Here is an 18,209-nt window from a genome sequence, read left to right on the forward strand (position 1 = left end):
GAAACGATAAAAACCATGTCAGATAATTTTTTCCTCCCCTTTTTCCATTGGGGAGATTTCCCTTCATTCAGTTCCTGTTCTGGAGACACAACAGGACAAGGAAATCTAACCAAAATGATAGGAACTCCCCTATTATACAGTTGTCACCTAAAAAGATAACCCACTGAAAGAATTTCCTCACCTCTTGTTCTGGTGACAATGGTAACCAGGACAAATAGAGATGGCGAATGCACCAGCTGGAATAGTGGAACACAAACAGCAATACATCTTTACAGAGGGTCTAACCTTTCTGGCTCTATACAAAACTTTACAAATATATACACTTTAACAAACAGCAGAACAGATGAGTTAAACAACTGTGCTGGTCTGGCAATCAAAATCAAAGGCGCACTCTTGTCCATGATGGGCATGGTATTGATACAACTCCAGATATTGGCTCACAATTTATCTGATCCAGAAATATTTAGACAGAATAAAGGTGAATAAAGCACCTGGACCGGATGGCATACACCCGCGGGTCCTTAATCACTTGCCTACAGGGCACTTATACCACCTTCCTGCCCAGGCCAGTTTTCAGCTTTCAGCGCTGTTGCACTTTGAATGACAATTGCGCGGTCATGCAACACTGTACCCATATGAGATTTTTATCATATTTTTGAGACAGATAGAGCTTTCTTTTGGTGGTATTTAATCACCTCTGGGTTTTTTATTTTTTGCTAAACAAACCAAAAACAACTGAAAATTTTGAAAAAAAGTGTTTTCTTATTTTTTGTTATAAAATTTTGTAAATTAAGTGATTTTTCTCCTTCACTGATGTGCGCTAATGAGGCTGCAGTGATGGGCACTGATAGGTGGTACTGCTGGGCACTGCTGAGGAGGCACTAGTAGGTGGCACTGATGGGCATTGACAGGCATCACTGATGGGCACTGAAAGGCAGCACTCATATATGGCACTGATAGGCGGCACTGACGGCCACTGATAGGTGGCACTGATTGGCAGCACTCATAGGTGACACTGAAAGGCAGCTCAGATGGGCACTGATATGTGGCGTTGATGTGCACTGGTAGGCACTGATATGTGAACTTGATGAGGCATTGATGAGGCACTGGTGGGCACTGGCAGGTGGCATGGATGAGCACTGACAGCTGGCATTGATGGGCACTGACAGGTATCACTGCTGGGACTACACTGATCATCAGTGTCCTCTTGTATTAAAAGAGGTATAGACTCCAGGGAGAGAGATATTTTACCCCTGTACAAATCATTAGTAAGACCTCATCTGGAATATGCCATTCACTTTTGAGCACCAAATCACAAAAAGAACATTGGGGAACTGGAGAAAGTACAGAGAATGGCAACCAAACTGATAAGAGGCATGGAGTTCAGCTATGAGGAAAGATTAGAGGAACTGAATTTATTTTCTCTTGAGAAGAGGAGATTAAGGGAAGATATGATCAACATGTATAAATACATCAGTGGTTCATATAGTGAACTTGGTGTAGATTTATTCACCCTGAGGTCAACACAGAGGACAAGGGGGCACTCTTTACGTCTGGAGGAAAAGAAATTTCAAAATACGGAAAGGTTTCTTCCCAGTAATAGCTGTGAAAATGTGGAATAGACTCCCTCAAGAGTTGGTTCTAGCCAGCTCAGTGGATTGCTTTAAAAAAGGCCTGGATTCTTTCTTAGATACACAGAATATACAGTCAGGTCCATAAATATTGGGACATCGGCACAATTCTAACATTTTTGGCTCTATACACCACCACAATGGATTTGAAATGAAACGAACAAGATGTGCTTTAACTGCAGACTGTCAGCTTTAATTTGAGGGTATTTACATCCAAATCAGGTGAACGGTGTAAGAATTACAACAGTTTGCATATGTGCCTCCCACTTGTTATGGGACCAAAAGTAATGGGACAGAAGAATCATAAATCAAACTTTCACTTTTTAATACTTGGTTGCAAATCCTTTGCAGTCAATTACAGCCTGAAGTCTGGAACACAGACAGACATCACCAGACGCTGGGTTTCATCCCTGGTGATGCTCTGCCAGGCCTCTACTGCAACTGTCTTCAGTTCCTGCTTGTTCTTGGGGCATTTTCCCTTCAGTTTTGTCTTCAGCAAGTGAAATGCATGTTCAATCGGATTCAGGTCAGGTGATTGACTTGGCTATTGCATAACATTCCAGTTCTTTCCCTTAAAAAACTCTTTGGTTGCTTTTGCAGTATGCTTTGGGTCATTGTCCATCTGCACTGTGAAGCGGCGTCCAATGAGTTCTGAAGCATTTGGCTGAATATGAGCAGATAATATTGCCCGAAACACTTCAGAATTCATCCTGCTGCTTTTGTCAGCAGTCACATCATCAATAAATACAAGAGAAGCAGTTCCATTGGCAGCCATACATGCCCACGCCATGACACTACCACCACCATGCTTCACTCATGAGGTGGTATGCTTAGGATCATGAGCAGTTCCTTTCCTTCTCCATACTCTTCTCTTCCCATCACTCTGGTACAAGTTGATCTTGGTCTCATCTGTCCATAGGATGTTGTTCCAGAACTGTGAAGGCTTTTTTTTATGTCGTTTGGCAAACTCTAATCTGGCCTTCCTGTTTTTGAGGCTCACCAATGGTTTACATCTTGTGGTGAACCCTCTGTATTCACTCTGGTGAAGTCTTCTCTTGATTGTTGACTTTGACACACATACACCTACCTCCTGGAGAGTGTTCTTGATCTGGCCAACTGTTGTGAAGGGTGTTTTCTTCACCAGGGAAAGAATTCTTCGGTCATCCACCACAGTTGTTTTCCATGGTCTTCCGGGTCTTTTGGTGTTGCTGAGCTCACCGGTGCGTTCCTTCTTTTTAAGAATGTTCCAAACAGTTGTTTTGGCCACGCCTAATGTTTTTGCTATCTTTCTGATGGGTTTGTTTTGTTTTTTCAACCTAATGATGGCTTGCTTCACTGATAGTGACAGCTCTTTGGATCTCATCTTGAGAGTTGACAGCAACAGATTCCAAATGCAAATAGCACACTTGAAATGAACTCTGGACCTTTTATCTGTTCATTGTAATTGGGATAATGAGGGAATAACACACACCTGGCCATGGAACAGCTGAGAAGCCAATTGTCCCATTACTTTTGGTCCCTTAACAAGTGGGAGGCACATATGCAAACTGTTGTAATTCCTACACCGTTCACCTGATTTGGATGTAAATACCCTCAAATTAAAGCTGACAGTCTGCAGTTAAAGCACATCTTGTTCGTTTCATTTCAAATCCATTGTGGTGGTGTATAGAGCCAAAAGTGTTAGAATTGTGTCAATGTCCCAATATTTATGGACCTGACTGTAACTGGATACTACCATTTATAGGTAAAGTTGATCCAGGGAATATCTGATTGCCTCTCGGGGGATCAGGAAGGAATTTTTTCCCCTGCAGGAGCAAATTAGATCATGCTTTGCTGTTTTTTTTGCCTTCGTCTGGATCAACTGTGGGTGTAGGATTATAACTTTTTTTTTTTTTTTTAATGGTTGAACTGGATGGTATTTTGGCTTTTTTAAGCCAGATTAACTATGTAACATTTCTCCAGTATTCTTGATAAGGGTGCAGGACTGCCTTATGTACTTCCATTTGTAATGATTTCTGTTTACGGCATAAAGAAAACTGACTATATGTATTAATCTGAATTCACACATTTGTGATGTGTTATGCTGAATCTTAACGTGCGTTGCACAAGGCAGCCCATTCAACGCAGCAAAACAGTTTTAACACATCTGCAGTTTTTTTTAAACAGTGCACCACAACACACAAAAGGTTTGCTAAAACCAGCATGCATTGTGGTTCATTGGAGTTGATGGCAGCCAGTTTTGTACATTACTGCAATACACAAATAGGAATCCAGTAATAATTTTTTAGCATTGAAAACTAGGGAAACCTTGTAAATGGACTCACACTGTGTTTCCCCAGACATGTACAAACCAATTTGTTTGCATATACATAATTTCAGGGATGGGGAAGCAAGTCACATATTTTACAAAGGGGTCCATTCACACTGCATAACACTAACACATGCATTGCCGCCACATGTAGGAATGTACGGTAAAAGCTTTGGTGCACTGTGGTGCCATTCATTGTCAAAGGCACCCAAAGCACCTCCAAAACACACATGAGCAGTCATAGGTGGTTTCTGGTGGTTGCGATGTCACTGTCAAATTTAGCACATTCATTTTGAAGGAGCTGTTTAATGCACTGCAACGCATGCATAGTAGTGCACTTTATTGTGGTGTGAATGGCCCGGATTCTGCCATTAACCATAGTTATAGATCCATAGATAAAAAAAATTGTAAAAGGCTTACTTAATGATCGCTGACACGTTCGTTATTTCATTGAAAAAATCAAACTCGCGTTGGTAAAAATCTTTGGCAGGCCCGGACAAGGATCCAGTAATTTCCTCAACCAGCTGTTCCAGTAGATCTCCAATGTCAGCTGCAGGCAAGGCACAGAGCATGTGAAAGGAATTAAAATGCAAAGAGTGCTAAAAGACTGCAACTACAACATATGTATAATCAGGTTTTTAGAACATCACATTTTTTTAAACTATATTTGAAGTTTTGCCAGGATGCATTTGGACAAAATGGCTATAAGCAACACAATTAAGAAGCAGGGCACTAAATATAGGGAACGAAAAAACAAATAGCTCCTCTTTTCTATAACTTTATCCTATCATTTGACATCAGACAGTAGTGAAACAAAAAGCAATGCCCTTACTAGATTTAAAGGATAGATGCACTTCAAAATAAACTATTTATCCCTCTTTTCATGCATTTTTTCATGCATTTCATCAAAATGTAAAGTGTATAATTTCTGATGAGAGTGGTGATGGGGTTAGATGGGGTTTTACCAATGTATCCTTATTGGAGAGATTTACCCATGTATTTTTAGTTATCACTAGAGCAGCAATAGTTCATCTGAGGACACTTTTTTCCAGTGACAACTGTCAAAGAGGATATTATCCTTATTTTGGAGAGATTTCCTTACTTCATATTGTGTCGTTGGTACAAGCAAATGTAATTCTTTTCTATGCGACACAAGAAGAGGAAGAAGAAAAAATGAAAGGAGTTCTAACCCTTCTCCACTTATCTCCAACTCTTCTCCACTTCCAAACTAAAAAGGTTTTGTCTTTAAATATTCTCACAGACCTTGGATGCAGATGTACAGTTGCAAGAAAAAGTATGTGAACCCATTGGGATTACATGGAGTTTTGCATGAATTGGGCATAAAATGTGCTCTGAACGTCATCTAAGTCACAACAATAGAAGAACACAGTCTGCTGAACATAATACTACACAAACATTAGATGTTGCCATGGTTTAATTGCACATAACATGTAAACATTCACAGTGCAGGGAGGAAAAAGTATGTGAACCTTTGGACTTAATAACTGGTTGACCCTCCTTTGGCAGCAATAACCTCAACCAAACGTTTCCTGTAGTTGAAGATCAGACCTGCACAACGATCTGGAGTAATTTTGGACCACTCCTCTTCACAAAACTGTTTCAGTGTAACAATATTCTTGGGATGTCTGGGGTGAATCGCTCTCTTAAGGTCATGCCACAGCATTTCAATCAGGACTCTGACTGGGCCACTCCAGAAGGCGTATTCTGTGCTGTTGCAGCCATTGTTTTGTTGAATTACTTGTATGCTTTGGGTCATTGTCCTTTTGCATCACCCATCCTCTGCGGAGCTTCAGTTGGCGGACAGATGGTCGTACGTTTTCCTGCAAAATGTCTTGATAAACTCTGGAATTCATTTTCCCATCAATGACAACAATCCGTCCAGGCCCTGAGGCAGCAAAGCAGCCCCAAACCATGATGCTCCCTCTGCCATGTTTTACAGTGGGGATGAGGTTTTGATGTTGGTGTGCTGTGCCTTTTTTTCTCCACACACAGGTTTGTGTGTTCTTCCCAAACAACTCAATCTTGGTTTCATCTGTCCACAGTATATTTTGCCAGTAGTGCTGTGGAACATCCAGGTGCTCTTTTGCAAACTTCAAACGTGCTGCAATATTCTTTTTGGACAGCAATGGCTTCCTCCGTGGTGTCCTCCCATGTACTCCATTCTTGCTTAATGTTTTCCTTATTGTAGATGTGTCAACAAAAATGTTAGCATGTGCCAGAGATTTCTGTAGGTCTTTAGCTGACACTCTGGGATTCTTCTTTACCTCATGCAGCATTCTGCGCTGTGCTCTTGCAGTCATTTTTACAGGACGACCACGCCTAGGGAGAGTAGCAACAGTGCTAAACTTTCTCCATTTGTAGACAGTCTGTTTTACCGTGGACACATGAACATCAAGGCTTTTGGAGATACTTTTGTAACCCTTTCCAGCTTCATGCAAGTCAACAATTCTTGATTGTAGGTCTTTTGAGAGCTCTTTTCTGCGAGGCATGGTTCACATCAGACAGTGCTTCTTGAAACCAGTAAACCCAAAACAGGTGTGTGTTTTTTTAAGGGCAGGGCAGCTGTCAGCAACACATCCAATATCATCACACTGATTGGAGTCAAGGTTGGCTCACTCCTGGCTCCAATTAGCTCTGGGAGAAATAATTAAGCTAGGGCCTCACATACTTTTTCCTCCCTGCACTGTGAATGTTTACATGTTATGTGCAATTAAACCATGGCAACATCTAATATTTGTGTAGTATTATGTTCAGCAGACTGTGTTCTTCTATTGTTGTGACTTAGATGACGTTCAGAGCACATTTTATGCCCAATTCATGCAAAACTCCACGTAATACCAAGGGGTTCACATACTTTTTCTTGCAACTGTATGGTGTTATCACTGGTATGGGCTAATCATACAACTTATTTATTTCAGGTACTTATATAGTGCCGTCCATTTTACGCAGTCCCTAACCCTCAAGGGCGTACAATCTAAGGTCCCTAACTTACATTCATACATACACATGCTAGGGCCAATTTAGACAGGAACCAATTAACCTACCAGCATGTCTCTGGAGTGTGGGAGGAAACCGGAGTACCCGGAGGAAACCCACGCAGACACAGGGAGAACATGCAAACTCCAGGCAGGTGGTGCCGTGGTTGTGAATCGAACCTACAACCCTAGTACTGCTAGGCGGAAGTGCTAACCAATTATCTACTGTTGCCCAACTTGCAACTCTGTGCTTTTGCTGGGACATACTGTGTACATGCTACCCTTAAGGCTTAATACATTAAGCTATAAAGATCATGATGTACCATAACCACCATTATTTATTTGTAGGTAGAAAGAAAAATGGCAGTCACATGGCTGCAAGAATAATCTCTAGTATAAAAGAATTGCTAAAGTGTAGCAACTTGAGCCTTTAGAATGTCCCTGGTAAAAATGTGTCATATATTAATTTTTTTATTTCTTAAGTGTTTTCATATCTGCCTAGATTTCAAAGAACCAACAAAACCCTGGAGCAGCCGTGATAATTTCATTGTAATTAGTAAGGAAACTAATGAGAAAAGGGAACAATTATTTTATATGTGTATACTGTTTTGTATCCTTTAGTGTTGGGAAGAAGTGGGTCTGAAGATAGTGGGCATGGGCACAGCTCTCATTGGGGAAAGGTTCTATTTGTCTATCACCATCCAAAAAGTATGGGAGAATAAAGCAGTACTAAACCCTCCTATCCTTTTCAGCCAAGGAGGCTGCCATCTTGGCCTCTGTTTGATCTGCAGTTGCCATGATGCTGCACTTGTGATCAGTTATTATACCAGCCATTTGATAGCTTGACAATTTTGTTGAGAGCACAAGTATATGTGACAGTTAGCATTCCTTGCATGCTTAGGAATGTAATTGTTTTTTGAAACCGTTAAAGTGATGGATTTAGTTCTGCTTTAATTCGCAAGTCTTACACGCAAGATTTATAAAATGCTCTGGTTGATTGTATTACTTTTTTATATGACCTGTACAGTTTTTCTATGCCCGTATAGACTGATATATCCTTGATGCCAATTTTTTATATGGTCTATACCAGCAATGGGCAAACTACGGCCCGCGGGCCATATACGGCCCGGCGGACCTTTTAATCCGGCCCGCGGAGCTAGGTTCCCGCTAGGCTCCTCTCACAGTCCACCCTGAAGACCGGTGTAGCATGAAAATCTGTCTCCTATGAGGATCTGTCCCCCTCGACGTATCTGCGCATGTGCCGGAGATCGCCGATCGGCTGCTAATGCCTGAAACTGGCACATGCGCAGATACGTCGAGGGGGACAGATCCTCATAGGAGACAGATTTTCATGCTACACCGGAACGGCGCGGGAACACCGCGAGAGGAACGCGCGGAGCAAAGGTAAGTGAATTGACACAGGGGGGACTTGGGGACTTAATATGGGGGATGAATTACTATATGGGGGATGAATTACTATAGGGGGGATGAATTACTATGGGGGATGAATTACTATATGGGGGATGAATTACTATGGGGGATGAATTACTATATGGGGGATGAATTACTATATGGGGGATGAATTACTATATGGGGGATGAATTACTATATGGGGGATTAATTACTATGCTTACTATGGGGGAATATTACTATACTTACTATGGATGACACATACACATCATTCATCTACTCTTGGTCCGGCCCCCGGGTCCAATATATGAACCCATTGCGGCCCTCAAGTCAAAAAGTTTGCCCACCCCTGCTCTATACTGTATGTCTACATCTTACCATTTGTATGCTTTTACCAAAAAGACCAGTTTGTAAACAAAAATAATAGGAGATTAAGATACATGATGTACATAGAACATATTATTCTCTCTAATGCAAAGGTTAAATTCTCTTGAGATAATTTTGTACAAAGAAAACAAAGTAATCATTTACTCACGATCCTTCTGGTGTGCTTCTTCATCTAAAAAAATGTTGGTCTTCATGTTCCATATAAACTGATGAGCAAGAAGCTGGGATTTTGCAGCTGCCCATAGTATGTATTCCCGGACATAACCCATCTGAGTGTACAACAAAGTTTGTGTCATTAAAATCCACAATCCAAAGCAACACACATTACAATAAAGTTAGCCATTGATGGTTTTGGTCAGTCCAGCAAGGACCAGCCAAATTTCGATCAGTGTGTGGCCTTCCCTATTCTACAGAAGTTCATTGAGAGATTAGCTTCTGTCAATCGTACAAGCTGGAAAACTATTGTTGATCAGTGGAGGCCTGCTGTCAGGATACAATGTCCTGGCAGAGGCAGGGGGTGAGGGGGGTGGTTTCCTTTATCCACTTTGTTTCTGTGTATGGAGGAACCAGTTTGTTTTTTTTTCATGCCTGTTCCGTTCACTGGCTGAAAGAAAAAAATCAAACCATCTGTGGACAGCTTAACACTGCTGAAATAGAATTCTATGATGTTTGTGTAGGCCACCAGTGGTTTGCTTAAAGGATGTTTTTCATAAAAGAAATGTATAGGCTGTCTTTGAGGCCTCCTTATGAAAATGCTGGTTACCTGGCTGTATATGGATTACATTTTTTTTTGTTTTGCAACATGCCAGTACAAGTATACAGTAAGTTACTTCAGAACTTAGATATAATACAAACTCTAAATTTCCCTACGAAAAGTATCACTCTCACCCTTAAAAGTGTAAACAAAATATAAATACTATCTTTTCGATGCTCCCTCTACCACCCCCAACAGTGCAACAACATATATCAGCAAATGTCCACATATGAGTCCATATATAGTGCTTTTCCAATATATAGTGCTTTTTCAAACGTTGAGGACTATTCCACTTTGCTGATTATTCAATCCAGGAACCTCAAATCAGGATACCTCAAAAAAATATAAACTCAATATAGTGCATTATCATTACAACAGAGAAAAACACTCGTGAAAACTAAAAGTGATTCCTCCTAAACTCCCACCCGTGACAAATCAGCACTCCAAAAAAGTGATTTAGTGCAACACTCCACAACCAGTGTCACCATCCAAATAAACTGAATACCATTACCCTCTCATGGAAAAATCACATGCATCCAAATGAAATAGTGCCATCTTTCTTGTGATATAAAATACCATTACCCTCTTCCAATGCAGACCAAGCAAAAACTCCTTCAAGGCAGTCCAAAGATTCCCCCTCTCCGGAAGCTTCCTACTGCTTCCAATTCACCTTCCCCGTTCCTCAAAGGGGCAGACAATACAAGACTCAGTGGAGTATATAAAAAGGATTTCACAAATTTATTCACAGCTTACATAGAGACCGCCAGCGTCCATCCTCTCCCACAGTCCATAAGGTTGAACTCCAGAATTCAAGATGGCCGTGCCGCTCCTTCCGGTTTGAAAAATGTATTGTTACGTCCTTACGTCACTGACGCGTTTCGTCACTTCCGACTTTTTCACAAGGGTTCCGGACCTCTAATGTGCGGCTCCTCTTATCCTACTCTCAGCACTGGCAAAGAGAGCGAGCCTCCATCTTAACTAATGGCAACAACCACCACTTCCTATGCCTTCTAGATACGGCTTTAATATACGGAAAGGCGGACTACAATCGTATTTAAAACCAATTCTAAATAAAAACGTACACTTATTTTCCCAATAAAATACTCCTATAGATAACTATACTCTAGTTACCTAAAAACAATCATATGAATATAGGGAATATATCCACCAACCCTCCTACTCCCCCTATTGTTCAAGAATATTACAACAACAAATTATCACATCCTACTAACCACTTATGAGTGGTATAGTCCGCCTTTCCGTATATTAAAGCCGTATCTAGAAGGCATAGGAAGTGGTGGTTGTTGCCATTAGTTAAGATGGAGGCTCGCTCTCTTTGCCAGTGCTGAGAGTAGGATAAGAGGAGCCGCACATTAGAGATCCGGAACCCTTGTGAAAAAGTCGGAAGTGACGAAACGCGTCAGTGACGTAAGGACGTAACAATACATTTTTCAAACCGGAAGGAGCGGCACGGCCATCTTGAATTCTGGAGTTCAACCTTATGGACTGTGGGAGAGGATGGACGCTGGCGGTCTCTATGTAAGCTGTGAATAAATTTGTGAAATCCTTTTTATATACTCCACTGAGTCTTGTATTGTCTGCCCCTTTGAGGAACGGGGAAGGTGAATTGGAAGCAGTAGGAAGCTTCCGGAGAGGGGGAATCTTTGGACTGCCTTGAAGGAGTTTTTGCTTGGTCTGCATTGGAAGAGGGTAATGGTATTTTATATCACAAGAAAGATGGCACTATTTCATTTGGATGCATGTGATTTTCCATGAGAGGGTAATGGTATTCAGTTTATTTGGATGGTGACACTGGTTGTGGAGTGTTGCACTAAATCACTTTTTTGGAGTGCTGATTTGTCACGGGTGGGAGTTTAGGAGGAATCACTTTTAGTTTTCACGAGTGTTTTTCTCTGTTGTAATGATAATGCACTATATTGAGTTTATATTTTTTTGAGGTATCCTGATTTGAGGTTCCTGGATTGAATAATCAGCAAAGTGGAATAGTCCTCAACGTTTGAAAAAGCACTATATATTGGAAAAGCACTATATATGGACTCATATGTGGACATTTGCTGATATATGTTGTTGCACTGTTGGCGGTGGTAGAGGGAGCATCGAAAAGATAGTATTTATATTTTACTTCAGAACTTCTTATCTACAAATGTGTTCCTAGGTCACCGATTTAGAAAGTACTAAAGAAAGGATCAGCATGACAGGTAACACCCATGGTCAGGAGGTGCTCTACCGCGCCTACATATCTCTTTTATGACAGGTTTTCTTCAAAGTAGACTATATATATAGTTCTTATAACATCAAAACACCACCATCCCTCAGCTAAATAGACTTATAATAAAAGTGATTATATTTACTTTTTGAAGTACAAGGCATTATAACTTCCACAACAAGCCATGTGACTACTGCAAGCTAAGCAGCTCGGAAGACCCAAAGTTCAGATAAAAGCATATATATTCATAGCTTTGGATTGTGAAACATTGGGCAGTTTATAAATTTAGTTAGTATGGAACCACTTTCTAATAACTCTGCTGAAAGGGAAAACATCTGATTAGATTGCTAGTGGATTACAGAATACAGCAGAAAAGTAACATGAACAAACCTTTTAAGTTACATACTTTTAATCTTTTAAACCTTTTAATCACATACTTTCCAATTATAGGACAGATGTTTAAGATTTTGACTAGGGGTTTAATGCAAAAGCTATATTTTATAGCTTCCTATACAGTTTCAATTGCTTTAATGAAAATGTGGCCTCAAGACAGGACAGTCCTGTTTATGATATATATCATATAGCACAACAATACATTACAAGCAAACTTCTGTATACAAGGATACTCAGAAAGAGATGAATAGCAAGTAATGGTGGGATAGACCTTCAATGCAAGAAATAGCACTCACCTTGTCAAACCGCAGAGCCTGAACAATTTGTGGAATGTAAAATAGGATGGCATCCTGTAAGACAATGAAAAAAACTATGAAGAAAAAATATGAAGAAAGGGAAATGGAGAGGGAAAAAAAGAAAACTAAGGCTGGTTTGTAAGAAATACTTCGATAAACTGAAAAACAAATGTGAACATGAAACAACAGATGATGAAAAAAAAAAAGCATATGCCACTAGTCAGAATTATCAGTGGATCCAGAGATACATGCAGATAAGTTATATGCAACTCTCAAAGCCACTAAGTACCTGGTACATGATTATGTATCAATTATGAAAATAAAAAAATTATTTTCCTTGCACATGCTGGGCTGGTGTGAGATTTTAGCGTACACCACATAGCTATATTAATATGTTGCGCCCCTCATTTTCCCTGTACCCTCATCTCTTACAGACTCTGGGTGCAAGCTCGTGGAGTGGAAATCCAAAATTTTACACTTGATAATTGAACAGGAGTAGAAGGGACATCCTTAGGTATCCTCCAATGAGGAAACCTGTTTTAGTGACAGCTGGGGGATATAGCATTGCTTTCTACTTACTTCCTGTTGTGTCTCTGTGGATCCCGAATGGGAAGGGAGACCACAATGTAAAATCTGAGTTCTAACCCACTCATATGTTTTCCAAAACAAAACATAAAAGTTTTGGATAAAGTTGCAGTTTAAAGTAAATAATTGCACTATGAAATACTGGATAAGAATACAAACATTAGCCAAGGTAATTAGAAAAGTAAATGTACTGAGCCACCGACCATAAGCTCAAGAGAGAAAGTTTACTAATACAATACCGGAGGGAATGATCGTAGAACTTTGACTCCATACTGTGCAGTTAGTGGATGTGGAGGATACATGCTGGAAAAGTAAGAAAGTCCGGTGGGTGGATCAGTTGGTGCCCAGCAAAGAATGTGGCTGAGTTCAGGAGCGTCGGCATCGATCGTATGCCACGTTACCAAATACTGCAAGACAAAAAGAATGATGATTTGCGCTAAAACCATTATATGAAATTCATTAAAAAAAGTGCTTACAAAACATGAATACAATAAGATGTTACTCAGAACACCAAAACACTTACTTTTATAGCCTCAGGGATGTCACTGACAGCACCTGGATCCAGTCTCACTAGGCGAGTCACTTCTCCTCCAATTGCTTCGGTGTTTTTAAATCTGCAAATAAGTGTTGAGTGGTAAATGACACTAGCAAGTAATACCATAAAAAACATCACTAGTAGGTTATAATCTATTACACTTCTATGAAATCTTGTCATATATATTAAGAGAGGGATAATTCTACATACAATCTAGGCAGCAAACCTGGGTCTATAGCAAGTATACCTAAAGGAAAAACACTTTTTATTTTATAGACTGGAGAATAATTGTCAGCTTTTTGTTGTCATCTGATCCTTATTGGGGATATTTCACTTAGGTCCTGTGCTGTAGACACAATAGGCAATGAGAGGATATCACTTCAAAGTGAGGGAAAGAAATAGTTGCTACCACAACAAATGTCCCCATTGGACATTCTACTCCTGGTCCTGTGGCAAATGGACCTTCACTTTCAGCCTCAGTTAAATGAACAAACAAAGGCTGAATCTCCCCTTGTGGACACAAACAGAAATACAAACTTGCAGGTTATAACTCTATATCTCTATTTAGAACTACAAAAAAAGAATGGCTGTAGATCCAAAAAAATATATACATACAGTACATCTGAGAAAATAATAACATGAATATTTCTTAAAGTGTTCTTAAACCCACAACAGTAAAATCAGTATGTATATGCAATAAAGCATGCTTGTTATACTCACTGTGGAACCTAAGGGGTTAAACCTCTGCATTGTGTAAAAAGGCTGTTTAATCCTGTCTTCTCTGATTCTCCCCTTCTTCTACTGTCCCCAATCCATTTGCTGATAGTACAGAGCTCTAGGAGTCACTCTGCACATGCTCAGTTTAGTGTATATTGCTAGAGAGCTTTTTTCTTTGGGAGGGTGCATTTGATTAGCTCAGGGCCAATCAGCAATGTCCAGACAGAGGGTCAGGGGTTATGCAGGGTCATAGGACAGTCAGAGCAGAATGAAAGCTCCTCCTACAAGCTTTAACCAGTGTTCAACTGGACACTGATAGAGGTCCCAAGACTGCTATAAACTGATGATGAGAAAAGGTATTTAGTAGTTTATAATTACTAAAATTGCATTTCCATGTTATGTGTACTGTGGGAGACCAGATATAGTAAATACAGGGTCCTGGGTTTAGTAACACTTTAATATCAGCCACCTATGATCCCCAGCAAAACAGGGCAGCACATTAACCACTCAGGCTTTACTGTACTGCCCAATTCTTCTAGATCAGAGCAAATTACTCAACTACAGTCTAGTCTGCAGAGAGATTTTAGAGTACAGGACCTACATGTTCTGATCAGATCACTAGATGGCTACCAAAGTTAACTATCTTATGGAATTTCAATTGTTTAGAAGTTTTTAGCTGTGGGAGGAAACTTCTCAAACCTTGGGGTGTAATTACATTCTTCACAAGAATGAAGGTCAAGCTGAAGTTTGAGCAATGGGGTATATTCTAAAGGATCAGAGGAGAGTGCATCACCTTTATTGTGTACGTTTGGGTTTATTACTTTTGAGTAGATCTGTGCATACAAAAAGAACAAGCTGCCATTCTCCCTTCTCCTTCTGAGAACGCTAGCTGCTTGGTTGTACTGTTGATTTGGTGGCTCCAATACTTTCTGAATCATTAACCCGAAACAAGAGAAGGAGTTCTGTCTTCTCTAACTGCACAAGTGCCCAAGGTCAGTGAAAGTAAAAAGGATTAACAGGACAGCTAGAGATCTAGCACTTTCATAGGATGGTGAGCAGCTTACAAATTTTTCTTAAGATGTTTTTTCTTTAATAATTAAGGAGCATGACCATTTCCGTGAGTTACAGGAACAAGTAATGCACAGAAAGAGAGCCCATAGCCTGTGCATCTCCCGAGTCCAACAAATATTTTAATTTGTATGAGTCACTGGCTGGCAGGATTGTGGATGGTGTATACGTATCGCCTACGTTTCTCACTTACACATGGTGAAGGAGCCTGGGGTTTCTGTCTGCAATAGAGGAAACAAACATTGATCATAAATTCTAGTCTGTGTCCTGGAGACCAGAAGCTTTGTGGTGGTTTGGGCGTGATAAAGCTTCCCTGTCCTGGGTCCGGACCTTACCTGTTAGCCAAACCTCATTAGTCAAGCCTTTTTATATCTGTGCTTACTGATACTAAAGGCTCTCTTTCTTTCACTCTTTATGCTGTGAGCCCGTTGCTGGGTGGAAAGCACACCTGCACTGATGCTATTTTTGTGAACTTCCTTGTTGAAAATAAGTGAAGGACAGTCCTACTTGGACTAATCCTGGGTGTTCCTGTCACCTGCATGGTTTACCACTGCCATTACCATTTGAACCTGTCCCTCCTTACACTAGGCACATCAGCATCTATATAGTTATTAAGTTACATTCACCTTGTTGGTAACTGGACTGCCAAGTGAGGGGAAATGCTCCAGGCTAAGTTCACATTGTCTTTCCATTGCTTCTCACTCAGGCTGATGTACTTTGATCTCCAGTTTGCCACACTGTTTTCTCCTGTCTGATCAAGCTCTAACTCAGGAGAAGAGAGAGGGTTGTACCAGGTGGTTAGTCGGTCAATCTCTGTAGCCTAAAAAAAAGAACAAACAAGTAACAGTTTGAAATAGCTATTACAAAATGTCCAGCAAAAGTTAGGCCACATAAAAGAGATTTAGTTGAAAAAAAACAAAAGATAATTGCAGATTGCTCAATGCTTCAAGGGTCTGGGATTAGTGTAGATCCCTGTGACCCTTGTAGCATATAATGTTTGCTTTGTTACAAACTCAACAATTAGTTGCAGGGAAACAGCAGTAATTCCAATCAAAATCTCCAACGTAGTAGAGGTCTAAATGAGGGCATGTAGTGGACCCTGACTGAGATACTAATCACATAATGAGATGCACAAACATGCACCTGAAACACACAAACAAATACACACACACACACGCACTTAATATAGTCAAACAACACAAAAAGTCAGAAACAAGCCACATACCAACAGAGATAAGAGAAGAGTCCTCCTTTTCATGTAATATTTGTGGAGTTGTGTCCCTCTGTTTGTTTTCTTTGTCAGCCCTGTGAAGAGTAACGTCCTAATTTACAATCTGAGGTATAAAAGCACTGACTAACAGAAGATGTATTTTCTTGCAACGCATGGCACAGTACCACAGTGAGATATATATATATATATTTTTTTTTTTAATAAAAAATAGTAGCGTTTACAAACCTGACTTTTTAGAGATGGTAGACATGCCACTGGATAATGGGTATGTGTTGATCCATCCTTGTGTGGTCTGCTGTCGAGAACCCACTGTCACATCCAAATTGCTGCGAGTGACATCCACAATCACAGACAAGCTATTTACTGAAGGATCTTGATTATCTATAGAAGAAAATAATATTCTATACATTAACCACTTGCAGTTAAGGGACTATAATAATTTCTAGAGAACAAGCTATCCAGCAGGCTTTTGCTACAGGCCAGTCATCCCTGAAAAAGTTATAGTTTCCTAAATGCCACAGTACCAGTGTATTTCTCCACAAACCACATCAAAACATTTGTTTATAGACCTCCACTGTAACATTGCACTTTTTATCAAAAACAAAGAGGCTCGTGAGCAGCGGCCATGATGGCTGCCTTTTGAATTTCTCCCTCGGCCCCTGGACACATCGGCCGATTTGTGACCCTCAGGGGGGGTCCCCCTGCTTGTTCGCTGGCCCCTTGTCCTCCAGGTACCCCAATGGGCAAAAAAACACCATCCACCCACGCCTCCAGCACCCGGCGGGCCGCGCCGGAATTTGCGGCCTACCCGCTGGAGGTCGCGGCTGAAGCCGCGGTCTTGATTTTGGGCCGGCCACCGGAGGCTTCCAGGACCCCGGCCGTGAGTTCGCGACTCCCGCCGGAGGGCGCAAATGAAGCCCCGGACTCGATTTCGGTTCCCACGCCGCCGCTACCCGTGGATCCTAGCGGTATGGAAGACCTGGCAGCAGAGACATCCATGCAGTCTCCTATTCCATCCTTGCGGGATGTTGAGCTCCTGCACCGCTTCAAATCCATGCTGCAGGTGGAATTGTCATCCGCTACCTCCAAGCTGGCCGACCGTCTTTCGCAAGAAATTTGGGAGTTGGGCAACCGGACGAACGATCTCGAGGATAGAATGTACGCTGTGGCCACGGTCATTGAAAATCACGAAAAGGATTTGTGAGACCTCAAGAAAGAATTGGCGGACGCCATGCTACGGCTTGAGGATTTCGAAAACCGATCCCGCCATGGCAATTTAAGGGGTATCCCGAAAACGGTCGCAGATCTCACTTCCACCGCTACTGCTCTGTTTCAGGAGCTGACGCCCGCTATCCCCATTGGCCGGCTCGAATTTGACCGCATACATCGTGCATTGGGCCCCAGACGGCCGGATGGGCCCCCGAGGGACATTATCATCAAGTTTACTTATTACCACACTAAGGAAACTATCCTCTTGGATAGTCCTCTGGGAGCAGTCGTCCAACAGGAACAGGGCCCTCCCTCAGACACCTTCGCAATCAAGTCCTTCCTGTTCTTCTCCGGGCTGAAGATGTATCTTGGACCTCCCACGTATCGTTTCACCAATGGACTTCTCTGACGGGACCGTGAGTTTGGCCCTTGGGCTTTCCCGGTTTGTTAGCATTCCAGGTT

The 18,209-nt window shown here is 41.2% G+C and overlaps 1 protein-coding gene across 2 annotated transcripts in view; it reads right to left on the bottom strand.

The window, feature by feature from the left end:
- The window catches only part of PI4KA (phosphatidylinositol 4-kinase alpha), a 168,707-nt gene that overhangs the window by 21,255 nt on the left and 129,243 nt on the right, over positions 1 to 18,209 (bottom strand). For both annotated transcript variants that reach the window (XM_089653173.1, XM_089653172.1), the window contains 8 exons: positions 16,764 to 16,919; positions 16,533 to 16,612; positions 15,934 to 16,127; positions 13,511 to 13,601; positions 13,227 to 13,394; positions 12,403 to 12,456; positions 8,881 to 9,001; positions 4,360 to 4,489 (listed from right to left, as the gene is read on the bottom strand). In XM_089653173.1, coding sequence (XP_089509299.1) covers positions 4,360 to 4,489; positions 8,881 to 9,001; positions 12,403 to 12,456; positions 13,227 to 13,394; positions 13,511 to 13,601; positions 15,934 to 16,127; positions 16,533 to 16,612; positions 16,764 to 16,919 — 994 coding nt within the window. The remainder of the gene's footprint in view (positions 1 to 4,359; positions 4,490 to 8,880; positions 9,002 to 12,402; positions 12,457 to 13,226; positions 13,395 to 13,510; positions 13,602 to 15,933; positions 16,128 to 16,532; positions 16,613 to 16,763; positions 16,920 to 18,209) is intronic.

The sequence above is a fragment of the Staurois parvus genome, unplaced genomic scaffold (genome assembly GCF_062004578.1).
Source record: "Staurois parvus isolate SC_StPar_1 unplaced genomic scaffold, SC_StPar_1.0 ptg000704l, whole genome shotgun sequence".
In the NCBI taxonomy this organism is placed as follows: domain Eukaryota; kingdom Metazoa; phylum Chordata; class Amphibia; order Anura; family Ranidae; genus Staurois; species Staurois parvus.